This window comes from Struthio camelus, chromosome 2 (genome assembly GCF_040807025.1).
Source record: "Struthio camelus isolate bStrCam1 chromosome 2, bStrCam1.hap1, whole genome shotgun sequence".
NCBI lineage: Eukaryota > Metazoa > Chordata > Aves > Struthioniformes > Struthionidae > Struthio > Struthio camelus.
This window is the reverse complement of record NC_090943.1, coordinates 56475674-56498795: the sequence shown is the minus strand read 5'-3', so window position 1 is coordinate 56498795 and position 23122 is coordinate 56475674. Positions and strand designations below refer to the sequence as shown.

At 36.3% G+C, this 23122-nt stretch overlaps 1 protein-coding gene across 2 annotated transcripts in view; it reads right to left on the bottom strand.

The window, feature by feature from the left end:
* Window positions 1-22863, bottom strand: part of SEPTIN7 (septin 7) — a 63819-nt gene extending 40956 nt beyond the window's left edge. For both annotated transcript variants that reach the window (XM_068935888.1, XM_009679683.2), the window contains exon 1: window positions 22766-22863. In XM_068935888.1, the coding sequence (XP_068791989.1) occupies window positions 22766-22775 (10 nt within the window). In that variant the 5' untranslated portion in view covers window positions 22776-22863. The remainder of the gene's footprint in view (window positions 1-22765) is intronic.
* Window positions 22864-23122: the final 259 nt, after the last annotated feature.

The following is a 23122-nucleotide window of genomic DNA, read 5'->3' as shown; positions in this document are numbered from 1 at the left end:
GCCAAAAAAATCGACTAGTATCAATACGAAAAATACCTCATCCTTACCAGATGAGGTAAGGAACTGCAATTCTAATAAATTCTAATAAATCTGAAAAGAAAGATGCAATTCTGGATTCTTCCTAGCTATATTCAAATGTTATGGCTAAAACAAGACACTGTAGTACAACATCCTTGTAAAATGAAAGCTTTTACAATTTTAGTAAAGTGAGCTATTGTTTTAATTTATCACAATGAAAAAAAAATTAAGGCAAATTTTTGTATCTGAAAGTCTGTACTGTTATCTAGAACTCAGTTCTCAAAAGTACTAAGGGCAAGATAACAGCCAAGTCAAGATCACCAAAATGAAGGCCCCCATGAAGTAAGATAAGAGAAAGAGAATGAAAAGCAAGAAACCAGAGACAGCAGTCATGTTGCACTTTGAGATATCTCAAACACGAATACTCATCAAAAGGTAAATCAGCATGCAGGCATACACCACAATCAACAAAAAATAACTGGGTTTGGGGTGGGGGATAGGGAGGAAGATTGGGACAAGGGACAACTGGAAAAACTTCTTAAGTACAAGGAAGTTTGAATACAACAACAAAAAAGCTTTATTTGAAAATAACAGATATATGTGGGACAGCCCCAATCTATACCGCTTCTGAATGGAACGTCTCAACACTGAAAACACAAACAGACCAGTAAGAGGGAAAACAAGGACATACAGGGAAAGCAGTACTAGTCACATCAGTATATTGAAGTTAAATAGTCCCACAGAAAAATCAATCAGAATGCTGTGGAAAATGGTTTTAGGCAAGATTCAGATTTCAGCAAAAGTATCTCTCAGCTGCACTGAGCTGCATTATAAAATACACCAACAAGCCCCCTGCCCTCCCTAGAATATTCCTCCCAAAAACAAACTCACCATAAGCAATTGCAACATACATCCTCTTTACATTATGTACTTCAGGCTAAACTATTTTTTAGAGTTTGATCTAAACCGACCCATACTGGAAAATAAGAACCTCAAAGTTAACACTATCACTCTCTAAAACATAACCCTTCCGTCAAAATTTCTATGAAAGTTTCTTTTTTTTTTTTTAAACTCATCCTAATACTTAAGTTACGAGCCTAAATTGCTCCAGAGATAGTTCAGGTATTGAGATGGCAACAGATTTGGCCATAACTGGAAATATCTTGCAACTTTTCCTACCAGGCTTATACTCCGCAATAGCCTACTTCCTCTCAATCTGCTAGGCAGCACTGCAGTCCCTACCAGAGCGCTCTTCTTTTTCGCTTGACTACTTAGGAAAGTTTGGGGGCAGGGGGATCCTTCTCTGTTAGCTAACATTCTAGTTATTGGAAAAGCAGCGCTCTCCTGCCTGAAGAGTGGAAGATAGTCTCTTGTCTCTTAGATTTCTCCATCCTCCCATCATGATCCTAAACTGTTTCATTTCCACTGCTTGATATAAGCCTGAAAGTCTAAAAGTTGACACATTTCTGGGTCAAAACGTTTCCAAAAACCTACTCATCTATACTTCTGAAAGGGAACCCATTTAAAGAGTAGTCAATTAAAGATTTCAGTTAAATCATCTCTTTAAAAATAATCAATTTTAACCTGTCATTCCTGAAGTTCTCCTACCAGTTCTACTGAAGATATTTCAGTAAAGAGCAGATAAAGAAAAAAATCTGCCCCCAAAAACTCTGTGTTTCTTCTAATTTGAAGACTTCATTGCAACAATTAAAAAAGGGAGGGAGGGCACTAGTTACCCTGAAACTGCCTACAAGGGAGGGAAGTGACCTGGATGGCTTCTTCCAGTCCCAAAGTAAAGATAGATTTTTTTTTTTAATTTGAAGTTTTACCTAGAAACGTTCAGAAGTATAAATAGTCCATAAGGAGCTACATTCAGATCTTTAAGGTAGTTAGACAACAGTAATAGCTGCAGCACAGGAAGAAATACAAAGGACCTTTTCAGCCGCAGTGCGCCTCCAATAGCAGATGCAAGATACTCTTTATCATTAAACGTGATATTTCAAATCAGGCCAAATTTGTTCAAAGCCACATCAGTTTCACAGCATTTGTATAACAGCACAAAAAATTTGGTCACAACTTTCCTGCTGACCAAATTTTAAAGAGATTTTTCACCCCTTTCATTTTTCTATTAGGACCTTTGCTTAAAGATCAGTTACAACTGTGCATCTCTCTCATGGCCTTTGCTCAGCATGCATTCTGAGCGATTCCAAGTCCACTACAGATATACTGTATCTTCCTGCACACTACTTTATGCTTAACTGACTGTCTTCAAATGTCATGAATAGGAATCATCAGGGAAGAAAACCATTAAAAACCCACAATCCATGAGAGAGAAGACAATTACTTGCCAACTTCTTCAATAGGAAAAGCAAACCTAGCCCTTGGGGATCTGCTGAAGGCTTGTTATCCTTCTATGCTAAAGACCAAGGGTTTTTTTTACAGGGTTCAGAGCAGCAAGTTTGAAGCTCTTACCAGTGGCCACATTTGCATCAGCAGACAAAGCAATCTATCAGTAAAAGTGCTCAGAACTATTCTGGCTAGTTCAGTTTAAGGGAGCTTATGCAAAATTACATGAAATGACAGGAGACAGCCTACTCTGGCCATAGAGTATTTTTTCCTTCAGTTAATTGCACTGGGGCAGGGGGAAGGGCCCAAAACCCACCAAACCCCAAACAACTCCTCCCCCGCACCTGCAACCATACCACATTTTACTGCTCCGTCTTCAGCACCCAACATTAAGTGGCATCAAGCCAGGTCTGCGCACTTACCAGTGCTAGAGAGCTAAATGCTCCAGAAGAGCATCAACCGACAACACTCTCTGAAAGAGCAGTGAACCAATAACCCTCATCTTGATGCCAGTAGTACAGAGAGGCTCAAACAGCCAACTACAATTCAGTAGATAAAAAATTATTCAGAATAGCTTTTTAAGAATGCTTCCTTATGCCTCTAATTCTCCTCATCTCTACCTTGCAAATGCCTGTTTTGGAAAATGAAGGATAAGACTTTAGTGCTATTCCATAATGTTAATATGACTTTAATTTAAATGGTTAAGTTATAGCTTACAGCCTGCAGTCAAATTTGTAATGTGCTTTTATGGATTTTCAGAGTTTCTACACAAAACACACAGACTTTACAATTTCCTAGTAGAAATTTACTTCCTATTCTCTTTTTAAAGAATGCAGCATCACTTAACAGAAAAAGAACTGCTTATGTGCAAGAAAAGCCAAACACTGCAAAATTTGAATAAAAAGCTGTACTACAAGGAAGCAAACAAGATTAGAAAACACCTAAGGTCAAGTTTATGCTTTTATTGGAACAATGGCTATGCTCAGAAATTTGTCTGTGTTTGTAAAATAGCCTTTACTGCAAGTATGTACTTATAAAAATGCTTAGAAATCTTGTATATTGTTATTGTATCGTTTGTTCCATAACCAGCAAAACTGCGTTTGGTTTTCTAAATATCAGTGTCTGTCACTTCCTCCCAGGCAATTACCTCAGTTCCTCTTTCATCTCTCTTGCCTCATTCTCTTCCCTTCCTCAAAAAATGGTCTTCTGTGTAAGCTTCGGACCACAAGGACTAAACGTCCATTGGCAGTTGGAATCTACTAGATGCATTCACAGACAGCATCTTCTGGTTTAGTTTTATCTGAAAGAAATCTGGTCTACATGCTGCAAGACTGCTCCGTGATGTGAATGAAAGCACAGTAAATGGGAACAATATGGAGATTCACTTCAAAAATGAAGTTAAGATCTGAGCTAAAACCCCACTGTAGATGTAACCATACAGCATGTGATTTGACCAGGCCAGAACCACAAGCGTGACTTGCTAGCCAGTAATACTTGCGCTAACTAATCAGCCAACCGGCACCAATTGTAAAACATAAAAGCTTATTTGTCTCCAGTGAGAGAAAGTCAAATAACCCTACCTAAGTTCTATAAAAACAGTGTCTGCCTAATTACATGAGATTTCTAATCTTTGGCACGGTTTGAAATTGGTCAAGAGGTTTCAAAAGGTGATTGAGAACAGGCAGCATGATCACAGTCTTCCACCCACAAGGGGGAAGAACAAGTTTTCTCATGCCAGACAAAAGGCATGGGGCAAAACAGCACTGATACTTTACAGACATCTGTAATCCTGAGTTAAGATATAAAAGCACTGATTTCAAAATTTGAACACAGAATACCTCTCCATCCTCTCTTTTGCATGATCACTGCTGGCCTTAATTATCTAGAAGACTTTTCCTAGGTAGGAGACCCAAGCATATGGGTAGGTCTTTGTTTCCCTTGTGGATTGAACCATACATTTCCCTTCTCCTTTAAACATAAGGGTCTCTCTTCCCACACCCAGGGATAGGAGTGAAGTAGTAAGTTTCTGCATTAGTAAGCACTAAATCAACCAAAAGAGGAACACATCATAACATTTTTTTCTTACATCATATTTCATATGCATTTGTATTAATTGCTTCTGGACTCCATTTTCCTTACGCAGGGCTTCTCTGTTGTTCTGTTTACTCCTTCTCCCTTCAAGCGCAGCAGCGTTGTTCCAGCTACAGCAGAGCAGTGCTTCCCGGTCCTTATTGCCCTCAGCTAACTGAGGCAGCACTCATGAGTTGAGAGCCATCCCATTCAAACCAGGTGGTGGTCAGCCAGCGAAGGCAGTAAGATTCACACAGAAGAGTGGAGATGCTCCCCCATACAGAGTCAAAGATGAACGATTCCAATGATGCTGGTGCTTTTAAGTTGAAAAAAGTATTACCAGGAGCAACCATTTGAGTCCACTATCAAATAGGGACAAGAAATTAGTTCTCTTAAGCTTCTATTCATGAACCCTGACCAAGAAAACAAACCTGAAATAGTCTATGTAAAACTATACAAGTCTGTAACCACACCCCTACTCTTAAATCTTAAAGATAGTATAATCCACTGAATCCATTTTATTTACAATTCTAACATTAGTCCATTAAACCAGACAGCAACAAGCTGCAGAAAATGGCAAGACTATTCTGAGTACTATTTTGTAAGACATAGGCTTATACTTGCCAAGAAAATGCATTTAGCACTTTTGGATCATAGGGGAGGAAACTTAATGCAGTCTCTGTCCTCACAATTCTGAACAGGAAGGACAGCCCAGTAAGTAGCAAACATACTCATATCTGTTGCACATTATTATGCATCAGGAGATGTCATATTATAAGACTTCTCAAATATGTTGACTTCTTATGAATCTTTTTGTATGCTTTATGTAAGTTTTATGTAAAATTATAAATAAATCAATAGTATTAAAAGAGTCACTAATGTAGCTTTAAAATTGTCCTTATCTTTTTCTTCTACTTGCTTCTAAAATCACTATTCAGCCCAAAGCATAGACCAAATTCTATTTTAGAACTTCAGTGAATTTAACAGAGCAGTATCAATGTTAAATACATTTCATAAATCCTTAAACAAAAAGTGCCAAGAAAAATATTCATGTAGCAAGTGAGAAAGCTCTACTAATCCATACTATTCACAGCATACACAAATAGTATTTAGTTCTGATTTATGACCAATGCTAACTACTAATTAGCAGGCTTAGAACTGAGATATTAGGAAATCTGCTTTGAAAGGCAAGCCAGAGTAGTTTCAACAAGCTTGAATAGTTAAGTGACAGTTACAATGCATAAAATCACATGCTGCCAAAACAATACAGAGACAGTAAAAAAAAAAAAAAAAAAAACAACCAACCCAAAACCCCCAAAAAACTACACACCCTCAAACACATACAACCTTTCAAAAGCAGTATAATGCAACAAAGGTTAAATGCAAGTAAAAAAGGTAATACTTCACTGCATTTTAGTGAGCCTTGTACTTTGTTGGGAACTCTCCCCCTGTCCCTAGTATTCAAAGCTTTCCTTGCGAGCTACTTTGCAAGATACTTACAAAAAATGGCCAAAATACACAACGATAATTGCCATATCCGCATTTTGTTTATGAAAGAGTACGAACTCCATTTTCATATACTAAAGGCCTCCATAACTCCAGAGTGACGTTAAGTCTCTCAAAGTAGCTGAACAAGGCAAAGAGCTTGGGAATCACTTCAATATCACCTCCCAGTATCCTTCTCAGCAATATTGGGCTCTGAAAAGAAAAATGGTATGTGCTGGTGGTTCTGGACATGGCCGATTTGTTATGATTTATCATTTTAACAGATAAACCTGTAGTCTGTTTATGTCAAGCTCCTTTTTTTCAAGTCAGAAAACTGTCCCGGATTTTCAACAAGCCACAAGGCAAAAAAAAAAAAAAAAAAAGAAAAAGAAAAAGAAAAATCTTCATAATGACAATATTCAGTTCATCCACGGCATGATTTAGAGTGCGTGGAGCATCATGCCTCTGCAAGTACTAATTTTATACTTATCCTTTAAGGTGCCAGTCTCTGTTAGATATGAGTCACATAAAACAGTCAGAAAAAAGAGCTACCCATAAGATTACAGAATTTATATAGCAATACTTTGACTAAAGAAAGGGTGGGACCAAAAAAACATTTAAGCCTTCAAGAGGAAACACCCTATGAGCTAACATGTAGGACAGAAAAGGAAAAACCTCTAATCAAACAGTTAAGGACAAGAATATAGGCTTACAAAAAGGCATCTACAATACAATATTCAGACCAATTTCAAAAGCTCAAGTAGAACATCAGCAATTGAACTTATCCTCAAAAAGACGTCTATGCACAATCTCCCAGGCACAGTACTTCTTACAGACTCAGGACAGTCAGACAACAATCCTCCCATAACAGATCTGCCTTGTAATAAATCTAAGTAGCAATTGATTTATCCTGATCTTCTAAGGAAATATTGTATGTCACCTCCCACTTCACTCAACTGCATGATTCCACCGTCTCTTGCCCCTTATTTGCAAGGGCTTCCGTCCACTCAAAGAATGGTCACGAAAAACTCTGCTATTCAGGAAATCTGAAAGTAAATAAATCCTGGGAGTAATCGGGGTGCTGTCTGAGCACCTCATGTGGCAGACTGCAAGAGGCTGAACAGAAATTGTCCTTTGTTAGCAGATCCAGCTAAGAGTTTCTTTCTCACGAGCCACAGCTCCTTTCTGTCCCTATTTACCATATCATCAGCCAGCCAAAAGCTTCCACTTCCTCAGCTGTGCTCAGCGCTAAATCAATCAAACTGTGCATTTTTAACTCAGAGGGCAGCACAAGCCAGGGATACCTGTCCTAGTAGTCTATTCTTTTTTTTAAACCTTCTTATCCATGTGAAGTCAATTACTAACTATCTTTACAAACCCAAACTGACCATATTATTTCAAAACTAAGTAGCAAAACAAATAAGTTACCTTTGTCCTCTGGTGTCACCTTCCCTTTCAATAAGTTCTCACCTTAACACCAAGCATACGAGGTCCTTACTTTCACCCAGAACGCCTGCTTCTAGAGGCAGATAAATTCAAAGCTATACATATGTTCTGACATATGCAGTCACTTTGCTAGGATGTGTGGAAAGAGCTAAAGTTGTTTCTGAACAATGAGTAATAGCAAGTCTTCCGGAAAGGGTCCAAAGTATCTCAACACAAAAGCAAGAGACAACAGAAACAAGATCTCTACAATTTACAGGGCAAAAAATGATGCTAAATATAATCAATACTAGTCTATCACACAGCATCTTGAATAAAACAGGCAGAAATGCACATGAGGATAGGGCCCTCGCACTTCCATTCTCAGGGGCATTATTAACATAGTTAAGGCATAAGCTAAGAAAAAAAAACCTCCATAAACATATACAAAAACTAAGATAGTTCTTCTAGTTATAGTACTGTTTTCTTAACTGGACAATAAAAACATTTCGCAATTGCTTATTTATGCTATTTTTTAAGCAATCTCATTTAAGAGCTTCAAATTTTATCAAGAAAAGTCAGCTGAATTTTTGAAATCCTTTTGTTCCATAAGTAACAAAGACTAACATAAAGCTTCAGTCGTGACAATACCCAGATTCATACAAAAAGCCAAAAATAAAAATCTCACACAGAAAATTGAGCTTGCAGGTCACTGGAAGCAGGAGAAGCTGTGCATTCAAGTATCTTCATAATAAATATAAGAAAGAATAAATTGGGAACCCTTATTGAAGCGCTTAGGTCACATGAACAATGCTGTAAATGCTAACAAATACACCAAAAATATCTTACATGAATTTTTTTTTTCAAAATTAGAAATTTCATTGCAAAATTCACATAAGAGAAAATATACAGCAATCGTGGCCAATCTAAATTTAGCATGTACATCCAGTCCTATAAAAGACACCACAGTCTACAGTATTTCTAACTGTGTCAGAGTTAATTTTCTATCTTTTCTGTAGAGTTTAAAGTGCTAGAGGCTCTCAAGCTCTTAACATTTGGTAACAGCTAGTCTCAAACGTGATCAAAAATAGGTTGATAGTTGGTGTTGTGCATATGTCTATATGAAGAAAACTAAAAAGAGCATTTCAGAACATGTAACATTTTTCCTAGAACCTACAGGCTCTCTTCTAGTATACCTGCAAAGGTCTAGCTGTCAGTAATGGACAGTTAGCAAGTAGCTTTCTCTTTCTTTAAAAAAAAAGAAAGAAAGAAAATGTCTACAAAGAAGAACAACAACAAAAAACTGACACCATACTTATCGATTGGATAATGAAGGTGATTCTAGAGAACTAAAGTTTTACAGTCAAGGATGTGGATGAGAAACGCAACTTAAGTCTTCAGTCACTTCCCTGGGAAGATGAGCGATTTCTTCAGCGAAAGCACTGCATGAAGCACAAAGAATGAACAGCACATAGAACCAACTATGAAATGCCTACCCCAAAAACGTTAAAGAGTGGAAGATAATATACTACAAGGGAATGCAAAAACTGTAGTCAGTAAAGATGCATCACTTAAAGGTCACAGGTCTAATCTTAGTGCTCATTTTTCAAGTCAGCAAGTTAACCATAATCTAACTGTAGAAAGATATACCCAGACCAGACCACTTACAAACAAGCGGTCAAGGAAAGAACACCACTACCAAGACTTTAGCGAAGTGTGGCTTTTTATTTTTAATTTCATTGTGATAAGCCATTTGTTTTAAATATGAATCCTACTCAACATTCATGAAACTGATTTTAATTTTTTTTTAAGCAGACAGCAGCTACCATTTAAGGCACTGCTAAATAAACAGTGTTGACAAACAACATTACTTGAATACCGGGAAGGGTTTCTCTGTATCTACCATCAGCTCATTTTACTTATTACTTACAAGAAAACCTTTCTTGCCCTGCTTTCCAATGGCATAAAAATAGATTCAATAACATATCAGTTCAAAAATGCTAAAGGAACAAGATAATCCACAATTTTACTCATTAACTATAAGATCTTTAATAGTGCATTTAAAAAGTCACGTGTTGACAAAGTTCTCCTCATTTAACATACCCAAATTAGTGCCATTGAAATAAGAATTGCCGTTAGGTGCAATTAATTGAACTCTGGCTTCCATCTGAAACAATCCTCTTTAATCTTTAGTAAAAAAAATAATAATAATAATTCTAGTAAAATGCTTAATGAGAAGCTGAACCAAAGAACTGCAACCAGGAAATAAAATAAAATCAATCTTTCAAAAAAATGGCCTAACATCACCCCATTAGCTACCTCAAAGCATGTCAGGAGACAAATTTAGCCAGAGAAAACTCTAAAGGGTTTTAGATTCCAGATTTCAGAGTCCTTTCCAACAATGAACAACCACCACTATTTTCCTGAAATCTATTTTTGGTTCAAATGGTATAAAAACATTTTTCAGTTCATTATTTTTTGAGACAATATTAAAAAAAGCCTAAATGGTAAACTGTAAAAGCTGAATGGTAAAGAATCCTATGCAGTATCTTATGCATAGGATGAACACCTAGGTTATATCCGTCTGTCTCTGGAACTGGTTGGACTACAAAGTAAACATAATAAACTAATCTGACATTAAAATTATTTGACAAATGCTTCTAACTAGACTGGAGAAACTACATTTCATCAGAAGTTCAAGAATGTAACACATACCAGATGGCAGTATACATTAACACATTCAGTAAAACATGTGCATGCACTGGACAAAATACACCCTATACCATATTTATGTAAGCACTAAAATACGACCATCCAGTGAACATCGGTAGGACAATTAATGGATTTGAACCTTGGCTTTCTAAACAGTGGCATATAGCATTAAAATAACCTACAGAAAAATGAACTGACATAGTGCACAAACTCCAGATTTTGCTCTTTCCCTATTTCCACCACTTAAAACCTATATAGTTCCCACAGATATTACATAAGCAGAGGTAACACACGAAAGACCTTTGAGAAAACTTCAGTATCAAGTGTGATCCCAACTACAAGGAAAAAAATCACTAGCCCTAAACACAATTGCTCTTTTAGATGAACACAAGACAATTGCTCACTTACACACCTTTAACTTCAAAAGGTTTATTGAATTCTTTTAAAATGTTTAGAACATATAAACCAGATCCCATTTTGAAGTTTCACCTGATGATAGCTTAAAAAAAAAAAAAAAATCAGTGTTTCAGAAAAGCACTAGTAGGGAGGGACCGGGTCAGAATAAAGGTTTTATCTAACCTAGAGTTCTCCTCCTGACAGAGGCCAAAAGCAGGTACCTAAGAAAAAGTGCAAGAAAATGCTTTGAACAGGGGTTGGACCAGGCGACTTTAAGAGATTCCATTCAATCTGAGCTATTCTATGATTCTGCTAAAATGCAAGCAAGCAGTGATACTTCCCTCAAATGCCATTTCTCTCTCAAACTTTGCAATTTTAGTTACCAGAGATCTTTATTTTGACATCTTAATGACATGCGCTTGTGAGAAGATACAAGCAGACGACAAAGGGAAAGTCAGCTACAGTCAGGCCTCGGTACTTTTGAATTTATATTTCAAAAATCACAGGCACTGACTTCACAATCAGTCAATCTCTGAACAAGAAACGGCTCGTTAACATTCACTAGAAGGAGGCCTATTCTGAAGCCTCTGTAAAACAGCTCTCTAAAGGCACAGTCAAGAAATTTAAGTAGGCACGAAAGAGGAGACCTCTTCGCACATCTTTCCAGATACCTGCTTTCTCCAAATTAGCACCATGTCATGATCTCAACTAGTGGCATTATGTTGATCCTCTCTTTGATTTTCTGTATTTTCTATACAGCATCCTGCCTATAGGCTTACTTGGTCTCCGTCAGTCCCTCAAAACAACTTAACAGGCATTTGAAAATACAATTACAACATTTTAGACAGTTACCTAAAAACAAATCACTCCTACTAAAGAGTTAAGTTTGATTTAGCAAAAAAGGAAACAGATAGAAATCTTTAAGAGTGACAAAACTGAGAGAGAAATTACATGTACTGCCTAGGAGTATGTCAGTTGACTACACAGAACAGTACGTTTCGCACTTGTAGGTCTCATTTTCCTTCCAATTAAATAGATTTATAAAAAGGTCTTATAATTGGCATAGAAGAAGCCTTACTCCGGAAAGCAAAGCTTTCACTGTCACTTGAAGCAGGAGCTGATTTTTTTTAAGAGTAGAACTTCAAACACTCCAGGCATCTGGAAAGTTTGTAAAATACATCCTCTAAGACAACTTTATTCAGTTATCTGTTTTGGTTGATTTATATCATACAACAAGCATTCAAATAAATTCAGTCATACAAAAATTTGAATGTGCGCTCTTCACAGTTCAAACCAGCATATATGATATAAAAAGACCACCTCTTTCTACATTATAGAGGTTGAAGTAGCTGTGAAAATTCAAGCCTGGGATATTTACAGCTAAAATCTGGTCTGATTATCCAGTCTCAACTCGTTTCTTTGCATTCAGTCACTAAAAATATTTGATCATACTGTGACTCAACTATTACACAGTTTAACAGTATTAGGTAAAAAGGACAAAACCCTCCAGTGCAGGACAAACTCTTAACAACATCTCCTCAGTAGACGATCATACAGATGTGAAGGCAAATTAATGGATCACAGTTTAATACAGACGCAAATGAAATGGATTACAGATTCATACCACAGACTTTGAGGAGATACTTATAGGTGAGAGCTCAACCGCCTCTTTACCAGAATACTGTATCACAGGTCAACCATTCAAATCTTTCGTGAGGCAACTTCAGAATAGTCCTGAGATTATCTTATTTATGACAGAAATCATAGACTGCTCCAAGAGAATGCAAGCCCAATGACACCTGGGAGTCCAAGTCCAAATGCTTTAACTTACTGAACTATTAAGACACACTGGAAAAGAAACGGACACTAGATGATAACAGGCATTTCAATCACAGTAGAAAAACGTAACATTTTGTTATATCACAGGCAAGCAATATTCAAGATCGAAACAAGTCTTACTCTATTTATCTATTCTCGATAAAGTTCCAAAACATCTATTTCACTTATTTCTAACACACACAATTCCCCAGCAAGGTTTGAAATACAAAGCATATTATTCCTATCTTGAAAACACAGGCAACGTAGATCAAGGCAGCAATACTATCAATGCTTGTGTATAATTGTTTCCCATTCACTTATTTGTCCCTTAACTCCATGCCATTCCAGGTTATCAAGTGTCACCAACTGCTCATGTGATAATTAATTCCTCAGCAGTGGTTCGTTTTACAGTTTTTCATTTTAAGACAATACTTGTTAGCCTCTTCTGGAAATTGCTCCACAGGCATTCCAAGAACTGCCTTCAGACCACAGATTTACTACTTTTTAACTGAATAAGACTAGTAATAGAAAGAATGCCCAAAATTCAGGGCAAAGTAAAACAGCCTATAAATTCAAAATTTAACACACAATGACTTTAGATTGTAAAATTATAATTTGAAAAAGCATTGCCATTCATAACTAGAGAGGTCATGTGGGAATGCTTCAGATTCTTTTCAAATAATCAAAATACAGAAAGTAGCACTGTTCCACACATCCCTAAAAGTAAAATACTACAATCAGATTCTCTTTATAACTGACTCGCTGCCCCTGCCCTCGTTTTGTTTATTTCTATCCTTCAGTTGTGCTGCTTCTCATTCTGAGGAAGGCCAGGAGCTTAATTCACTTAAACCACAGACTATTCCCACCCTTCTGGAGAAGGCCTATGAAAAGCACTCGTTCAGTCTTCACAGCAGAAGTTTCATTACCAGAAGTATCTGAACGATACACACTGCATTAACTTTGACACACTTGCAGTTTTGTTACAAGTTGTCAGCACAATTTCTGGCTCAAAGCCTCAAAGAGGAAAGTCAAACTTCAATGATACAAAACCAAAATTGCTTGTGAAGTCAGGACCCTCTTAAAAAAAAAAAAAAAAAACCACACTCTTAGCTTACTAGAAAGAAGGAACTATGTTGAATGACATCATTACATATTAATACAGCTTATATGCACATCTTGCCAGAAAGGTAGCAGCATTTCAAGACAGAGTTTAAGAGTTCTTATATTCGTATTCTGGATATTTGTAACACAGCTACATATAGTGAAAAGCTGGGATGCAAAGTATGGGATGACAATGATCCAAACAGAAAAACAAATTTGATGAAACAGTCAACTTCAGCAGCCTGCCTTCCTGCATCTCCTTCCACTCCCCATCAATTTAGATCAATCTAAGTACTCTGCCTTAAGTATTATATTATGGTAAATGACTGGAAAAAACATTAGACTCTAACATCGCAGAATGTCGAATGCAGATGAGGACAAAGATTTCTAACGGGCTTATTATTATAAAAGGAAACAAAAGTTAAACAAAAAGGTTCAAACAACATGCTCGTTCTCTTTAATAAAAAAAATACATGGCAGGATAAGGTACAACATCTAACTTGTCAGCAACCATGCTCAAAAATTCAACAGAAAAGCATCCAAAAACATAAATGAAACAGTTGCATGGAAGTCACACTACATTCAGACACACGCTGGAAGAAACAAACAAGCTCTAACAGCTTCAAACGGATGCATGGTGAAGGACCTATATCGGCTATTGCCAAGTCAGATAGAGGGAAAACACGTACACCGAATCAGAAAAGTCACAGTTGGTGGGTCACTGTGGCTTTACTACGATGGGAAGCTAAGCCCCACAAACACTCTGTGCGAGAGTATCACTTCGGTTACAAGATTAACCTCTTCATTCATGAAATTGTTGGCATTTCCTGTTACAACAAGCAGGAGTAACGTTTTCAGCCAACAGTAAGACACACTACTTTCAACTCATACAATACCTTCATCTATGCAAAAACTAACTTCTGACTCCTCAATGTTTATTGCTGAAAAATGGGTAAGTCACATCCTGAAATTCAGCAAAATGTAACCAAAGAAGAAACACCTGCACAGTAGGGAGAGAAGCAAAGCTACTGAAGTGCACAGCATTGGTTAAGAATAAATCAATACAACTTTGAACCTCCCTCCAGAGCTGAGACAAAGGCAGCCTCAGAAGCAATCAAGCAGTAAGCTAGCACCTGAATGTCCAGGCTAAGGAACGAGAGACAGCCAAAGTGATACTAACTGTATGACTTCCTTGCACATCATTACTTACAAGATGTATAACATTAGGACACACCATATCGATGCACCACCAAAGCCAAGGACAACCCGTTAACTTTTGGGGATGGAATCAAACAACTGTCCACCAACTGATAACCAACGTAAGAAGCAAACATTGGTTAAGTACCTCCTTTAAGAGGTGTTTATATATTAAACACCATTATATCTCAGGATCTGCAATAACCTGACTGGAACTTCATGCAGTGATTCTTACTCTACTATCAAAAAAAAAAACTTTATTTCAGTTAAATTGTTATCTACAAACTTGTAACTGGAAACAAAGACCAGATTCAAATTCTGATGACCATAATTAACAAAAGTAAGGTAACATATGAACTACCAAGACAGTAACTATGTGCATGCGCATGTTTATATAGTCCAACTACGAAATCGGTGGAACTCAAAATGAAGCCAGAGTGTTCACAGTGCTCCTCTGGAATAATCTTTATTGATGGAGTAACTTCTGACCAATAGCATATCACTCCTTTTCAGGCAAGGATATGGATTAATGGATTTTGAAAAGGCAAAACAAACTCGGATGACCTATCTGTGGAAAAGTTGAATATCTCTTCAAGATTTGAGAAGTCAATAATCTAAACTGTGAAATACTAGCAGGCATTGCACACTTTTCCACTGAGATATTTCTAGGTAAAATTTTACAGTATAGATTCCTTTGTTAACTGGGCTTTAAATAAAAAGTCTTTTTTTTTTTTTTAAATGCAGCAAAATAGAGGTTCACAGCATATCTCCTCCTCTTGTTCCCTTTATGGTATTTTCCTTTGACACTTCCTAGTTTTGGGGAAAGAAAAACGTACAAAGCCCAAAAGCTGATTGAGGAAGACAAACTTTTTTACATTGACATTACTATTGAAACAGTGTCACTGGTTAATTTACCATTTGAGTTTATCTAGAAACCAAAGCTCTTCAAATGCTCTCTCAAGTTGCTTCCAGCTTAGAGATTCTTAATCACTTAAGATGAAAAAGCATTTTTTTCCATCTTATTTTTGTTAAGTGGCTTTTAAGAATCTCGCTTGCTTACTGTACGGTAGCTCAAATTTACACCCAAGGACGATTAGAGACTCTGATATCAAAGAGAAAATATCAAAATCAATTTACATTGCTATTGAAATGGCTGCTCTTTAATTCTCAGTTTTTCCTTGTCAGCAATTTACAACAGTACGTGGACTTGCAGGGCTCACTGAGCAGCTTTTAAATAGCCTTTTTTTGTTTGTTTGTTTTGTTGTTCTCTTTAACAAGCCTGGCATCCGAGCAGTTGATAAGCAGATTATATGAAGGCAAATTTCAGTATGATATCTCTTCCTGATACCTCACTTAAAGGTAAGCACATTCGGTACTTTGCTTCCAGGAATAAAATACACAGTTGCATGAAATTCGAGTTCCAACAACCAACTTCAAGTACAAAATATTAGCACATAAAAATATTGTTTTGAGAATTAAGGAAGGGGTTAAGGAACGATTTTTAAAAGCTTCAGCAGTTGTACTTAACCTGAACTATTTCTTGATGTGGCAGCCTTTCAGTCAAAGTACAATTACCATTTTTTCAGGGTTTTTTGTTTGTTTCTTGGCAATGGTTTTGAGGGAGAGACTTCCACCTAATTGTGTGCATGCGAACTCATAAGTTGGCAAAAAGCTTCTTATAACCCTTCTGGCTTTTGTTTCCTTAAGCAAGTGAGGAGCCTGTTAGAAACACTGCTCGTCAATTTCATGTATTGTCTCCTCGTCAGACTTATTACAAATGGTATGAATTGCTTCACAGCTATCCGTATTTAAAACTGGGTTTCTAATGGATACCTGGATTACAAGAATTTCAAGAAAAGTATCTAATGAGCTATTAATACCCTGCATTGCGTAGGTGTCATCTTCACCGTCCTTTTTTAAGCACTGTGGAGTTTTGCAATATTTATCTGTATAATTAACATTTTAATGGCATTAGCCATCTTCATGCCAGCTGTAACTTATACCATGTTACAATACTTATGTTCCACGTAAGTATTTTTCTCTAATCTGTTTCTCCTAAGCTAGTTCACCAATTTTCATTTTAATTCTAAGTAAAATTGTCCTTCCATGTTGATTTTTACACACATACACACACATTCGTTATCTCTGCCAATTCTCCTGCATTCAACATATTTTGCTTCTGTGTCTCATCAGCTATACAGAAGTTAATACTTATTAAGCTATCAATTTTAACATTCTTTGGAGACTGTCACTAGAACACTGTAGCGATCCAGTGCCTGAAATGTAACAATTTTTTTTAGGTTGCAAAGTTCTTCAGAGAACCTTTCTTATTTCTGTACTTTGCTGACACCACATAATCCTGTGAGCAGAATACCTGTAACTTCAAATCTTAATTTTTTTTTTAAAATCTAGTTTCCTAAGGGAGTCATATCTGCAAGTTTCTACAGCCACCATTTAAAAAAAAGTCTATACAATATGTGAACCCAAACAAGTACTTTCCTTCACAGAAAGGATACCCTGGGAGCTGAAAGGCTGCGGTCTGACCTGGCATGGGCCAAGAGGCACAGCAGTACTGGACAGCCAGTCAGCTATCATGCAAGTAGCTCAAAATGAGCTACAGTCAAGGTGATGGAGGAAAATATGACACCATTTTTAGACAGTACGAGGAAATTAGAGGAACGGAGGTACTTTGAGGAAGTGAAGTTACAAGTAAAAGGGGAGCAAGGAAAAAGGACAGAGTGAAGAAAACAAAAGCTTTGCTAGTTGTTCTCCTTAGGAAGCTTTTGTTTCTAAAACATGAATGCCAGTGTATGTATACCCCTGACTGCATAGACAAGGAAAAGCTGAATATCTGAATAATGAAATAACACAGTCTCGAGAAGCTAAGAAATGACTGTAAAGGTCAGAACTCATTTTTTCTCCACAAGGTTTAAAGTATGTTTTAATTTAAGCTTTATTTGCACTGCAGCAGAGCCTAGAGGCCTTGAAGATAAGGGCTGAGTTAGGCACTGAATATTCAGCAGTAGTTTCTCCTCTAATCCTAATAAGCCAAATATAAAGGACAAACCAAAGGACAAACATATACTCAGATACTGTGATGGTAGGGGCAGTATAGGAACTACTGACTTTTCAAACCACAGCAGGTCAGCAAGGACTGGGAACATCCCAAAATGCTATCCATTAATTGTATTGCCTGTCTACAGGTTATTTTACACATAATTATAACCCTATCTTGCCTCATATGCTTAATGGTTTTGTTTTTGTTTAAAATGCAGTTGTGCACCAGAAAGTGAACAAATTAAGAGGGTAAAGCTAATAAGAACATGATCAATCACCAGGAGGTACTAACATTAAACCAATCTAAACGTTCCTCTGTGACCAGTAAAGCCATTTTAAAATCAGATGTTCTTTCTCTTTAAAGTAACTTTCACTCCGAGTCTTGCAAGATACAGCCCTTTCCTTTGTGTCCAGGCCAAAAAGTCATGCTTAAACCAAAACGTTTTAGTGTGTGCATATAATTACAAATGAAACGCAGTATCACAGTTCTGTATGACATTTTCCTTTAAGCTGTAATCTACAGGTGACCTACAAGGCTAAAGCAACACTTAGAAAACAAAACAGACAATTTACTACACTAGATATTTCAAAACAGTTTTCAGAGTCAAAGTGAGCTACCAAGAAGTTGTTCAAGAAATCAGAACCACACAGAAAGGACCTCTGGAAAGTCACTTGACTGTAAGGATGTTGCATTTCAAGTCAGAATATGTTAAAAAAAATTAACAGTCCAGCTTCCTGTAAGGTTCGTGAAGCTTGAACTTCTTAAGTATATAGCTCTATGCAAAGCTACCCCAGATAACTACTCCTAAGCAGGTAGACGCTACAGGGGAAAAGAATGAGTTACGACTTTGTATCTACTTTGGCTTTTGTTAAAATCAAATGCTACCAATATTAATTTCAATACGACAAAAACAAAAGAGGGATTTCCTGATTCAGGGTTCAGAAAAAGAACCCAGTGAAAAGCAACGGTAGCGTTTTTTTCCATCTCTCATTACACTAAAATAAAAAGGAGAAAACCACATCTACTACTTATAGTAATGTAACCATATTAATAAACAGACATAACCACTATTTCACAATTAGATTTTCCTCTAACCATGAGCTACTAATAATGACAGTAGTACTTTTGGAAGTTTTTTGACTTAGGCAGGCACTTTCCTCCAAAAAAGGAATACAGACACTGTGATTTTGATTTTAAACAAACCAAATATTTACATTGGATTCTCAACTACCTTAACAAGTATCTTACATTTGCAGAGACTACATAAGATTGTGAAGAAAATAGCTTGCAGAGACAGAGTTGACCTTTTTCCCCCACTGGTGAACTTTAAATATTTGAGCTGCAGAATTAGCTGTTTTAGAATGCTACTTAAACCTCTTCTTTTTAAAGTATCAAGAATCAAACTCAACTTAATGCCGAGTCTACTGTGATTTACACCTTATCCTCAGAGGAGCCACTTGCTAGTTTTTATTCTACAAAAATCAAGGAATTTCAAAAACAACACAATTTAATTTTAATCACTGATTAGACTTTCAGAATAGGACTAATGTTGAATTCACGGTCCCATGAAAATTTAAACGCAAAGCAGTGTCCAAATTACAACTGATCAAGTAGGAAAACAAAGAGCTTCTAAGTCTTCATTTTCTTAAAAAAAGCTGAGAAAGACTACAAAAGGAAACAATACAATTTAGAAAAAAAACCAAGTATAGGTAGCTAATGAGTGGTTTGAAATGTTTACTATGGCCAAATATTGTAGCGTAATCCCAGCTTCTGTTGAGGTTAAGTTTTTAATGATTCATAAAACATTAAATATGAAAAGGATCTATTTTTACATCTACCATTTATATTTTTATATACATGTATATTTTACAAATACTTCACCCTTTAGTTAGAATTAATGTAAATACCAGAACACCTGGTAATTAGTAACTATTTCCCAAAAAAGTTTCATTACCGTTATAAGCCTTGAATAAACTAATCTTACTGGGTCGTCTGTAACCCAAAGATCAAGTTACAGGACAGTAATTTGCCCGCATGGCTGAAATACATTGACTCCCAAAGCTGTGTCATCAACCAACTTAGATCAGATCCACTACAGAGCATCTAGTTCCTGCACGCGGTCCCAGAAACCATATTCTAGGCTATTCAAAAATTACTAGGCTTTATGGACACCTAATTTTGAAAGCACTCTCCAACTTCTACACAATAGAAGCGCAGCAAGCGGAGTGATTTCACTACATACTGCTATGGACAGTCCCATCATCTGCAGGACAATGACAGTAACTTGGCAGCTTGAGGAACACGCATCTTACAGAATACATTCATGTATTCATGCACATAGGAAAATTTTAGATAAAGATTCTGTAAAAGTGATTTCCCTGTAAAAACTCTCACTGGATAAAAGAGAATTTTAGATTTTGTTGGATGCTGTACTTACTTAAGTGACAAAAGGTGAAATATCGTACATAGTTACACTGTAAAATAAATTGTTTCTACAAGTCAGTACAACTACACTGGCAAGTCACCCAAAACACTGATTCAGCGACTTAGTATACTACACGTTTTAAGACAGAGAGGCCAGTTATCTTACTATGCAAATCCAGTACAGTTTAAATGATAATTCTAGGCTAACTGAACAACTGGAAAACGATTTTAAAAGTAATACATTAGCTGTAACATCATCCTCAAACATCTGAAAACAGTCAGACACAGAAATCGGATTCCAAACATGATCTGTTTTCTTCCTTTTATCTGTTTGGCAACCACAAGCATTTCTTCTCATTTTTCATTTCAGAACAAATGGATAACACAGTGACATTGAAGTATCTATAAATAAAGCACAGCCAGCAGACCAGTAATTGTGCAGTCTACAGTAAAAAGGAAGCCATGGAAACATGATTTCCAGTAGTTGAAAGAGGAGAATATTTTAGATGATTTTATGATACATACAGTATTTTTATTCAGCCAGCATATGCCAATTAGCACTACAATCTAATACATGTAATTCTTAATTGGTAGATTATGGATAACTCCTTTTACAATTACAGAACCATACTGTAATATCTGCTAAAAGACCTCAACTCAAGTCAGAGCACACTACCACAAAGCATGAATGCAGCAACTGGTAAGTACAATCCTAAAAATCTAACTGCATATTACAGTTCAATGCAGAGCATAAAACAAGTGTTCAGTAATACACACTATTTTATCTTCATATTTAAAATAGTTGTCTCAGGGCAGACTATTGACAGATGTATAACTTTGAAGTCCCAGAACAAAATTAGTCTTTCCTCAAGATGTTCAACGCTCACCTTCAAGCACTCTGAAAAGGTGTACTGTTTTCTATTAACTCAACTAAAATAAAATAGAAAATAAAAGTGAAAAATGCACTGAGACCTGCATGAGCATGTGCCCTGTAATTGCCGTAATTGATTTTTATACCTAGACATGTTCACACTGTCAAAGACAAATACCTGATACTTCTGCACTTCAAGAAGCAGGGGAGATAGGTGGAGTGTGGAAGCATTTTTAGTTCAGAAACGTTTTCTATAGAACATATTACTGACAATTCCCTCTGTATTCTTCATGACAAGGGTACAAATATGCTTACAGAATAAATGAATGAAATCTTAGTAGTAAGTAGAAAAAGAGATATGAAAAATAGGACTAGCACCAAAATTTTCTGATCAGCATCTTATTTTCCATCTAATTTTACACCAACTTCTCTTAAGTGCTACTATTTTCTACAGTTCCTCTAAGTGCAATTGCATCAGACTGTATTATAGATGAGTAAGAACACTATGGTAACTTCACACACTTTCTACAGTTCTAATGCATACACTACATCTACTCTTTGTGCCTTAACTGATTTGCTTGTCAGGAGAATGAAACTTAGAAGTACAAATTATACCCCATTTCAGTACAATACTTAATCTATTTTCATTGTTTTCAGTTATCAAAGACAGTTCCCTCTCTTCCTCCTCCCCTTTCTTCCCCCTGTGGATAAATCGAAGTTTTATTTTTAAGACTAAATAGAGTTTTGTAACAAATAATAAATTATAGAGTTGAATGCTTTAATATAAAGGAACTTCCAAAAACCCTCAAACTAAAATACTAACGCACTTTGCAATCAAAGGAAAATGATAATGATCTATAAAGAATATTCACCGTTTTGACATATTCACCGTTTTGGCATAGATTTTTTAACTTAACCAGCAGTACAATTGTGTAACCTATTACATGGACATAATGACTGCACAGAACATCAATTCTATTGATGATAAAACATCAAAGTATTATCAATCTATCCAAACCACGTATATACCGATCCAGTAATTTGTAATTTTTTTATTTTAAACTCACTATCCTCAGAGTTTAAGATGCTTGAACTGTTTGACCATCACATATGTATATCACAAAAGTACTCAAGAGAAGCAAAAAAGGGAAATCTGATGCTCGAGTAGGAGAGAGAACAAATTGGGATTACAAAGCATGCGTAGTGTGGAAATACTCATTTCAGGTCATCAAGGAAGCCTAAACGAACTGTTATGAGCACCATTATTCATCCATACTAGCTGTAGTTTCAAATTCTCTGTAAGTCCATATGAAACTCAATGTTTACATTTGGTTTTCTCTGCAACCATACAAACTAGAAAGGTTTGTTTAAATTAAAGCTTTGCCTTTGTAGCACAGTTTCGTGGCCACAGAAATACGCAGGATCATGATGACTGGTGATGTGCAAGGAAAGGCTAACTTTACTTTTGGATCCTGGACTGCCATGTTGTGCTTACAATAGTAAAAGTAATTCAGTTTTTTTTTTTTTATTTTAATGAAAATCTGAGTTGAAATTACTTCTATTATGTACTACTAGCAGTTACTTTTTAAGACTAGATCTACATCAACCTTTTTCCCCTCAGGCTGTAGGAGCTACAGTTATCGTTATTCTCCTCCTTCTCCTTATCCACTTGCATAACAGACGACATGCTATTTTTAAATGCTCAGGACTTAACAGTCTAGAAAATATGGGTCTTTCTCTGCTAATAAGATCATGCACAGTGAATATTTACATCGTCACTGTAAATTCTAAAAACTATTTCAAAATACTTCCCATGATAACTACTCAAAATAAACAAAGTCACTTACCTACTACCATGAGTGTGAATTCAAATCCCCTCTTCACAGACTTCCTGTATACTTGATTTGGAAGATTTGCAAACCCCACATATCCTTCAAGGTTCTTCTGTTGCTAAGTTAAAAAACATTTGGAAAAAAATTAAAATAAAGGCTTGAACTTTTTACTGCTTGTATTCCTTTTTGTTTTAGCTATTTGTTAACTTCATTCTCACATTTAACAGAAAGGTGCTATCTGCCCCCCACCCCCAACACCCTAACTTGCCTACATCAAAGCCAATGCAATGGACTGCAGCAATTAATAGGAAAAAAAAAAGATTTTTTGACTGGCTAGACAAAAGCCTCGCACAGATGATTAGCTCTGCTAAC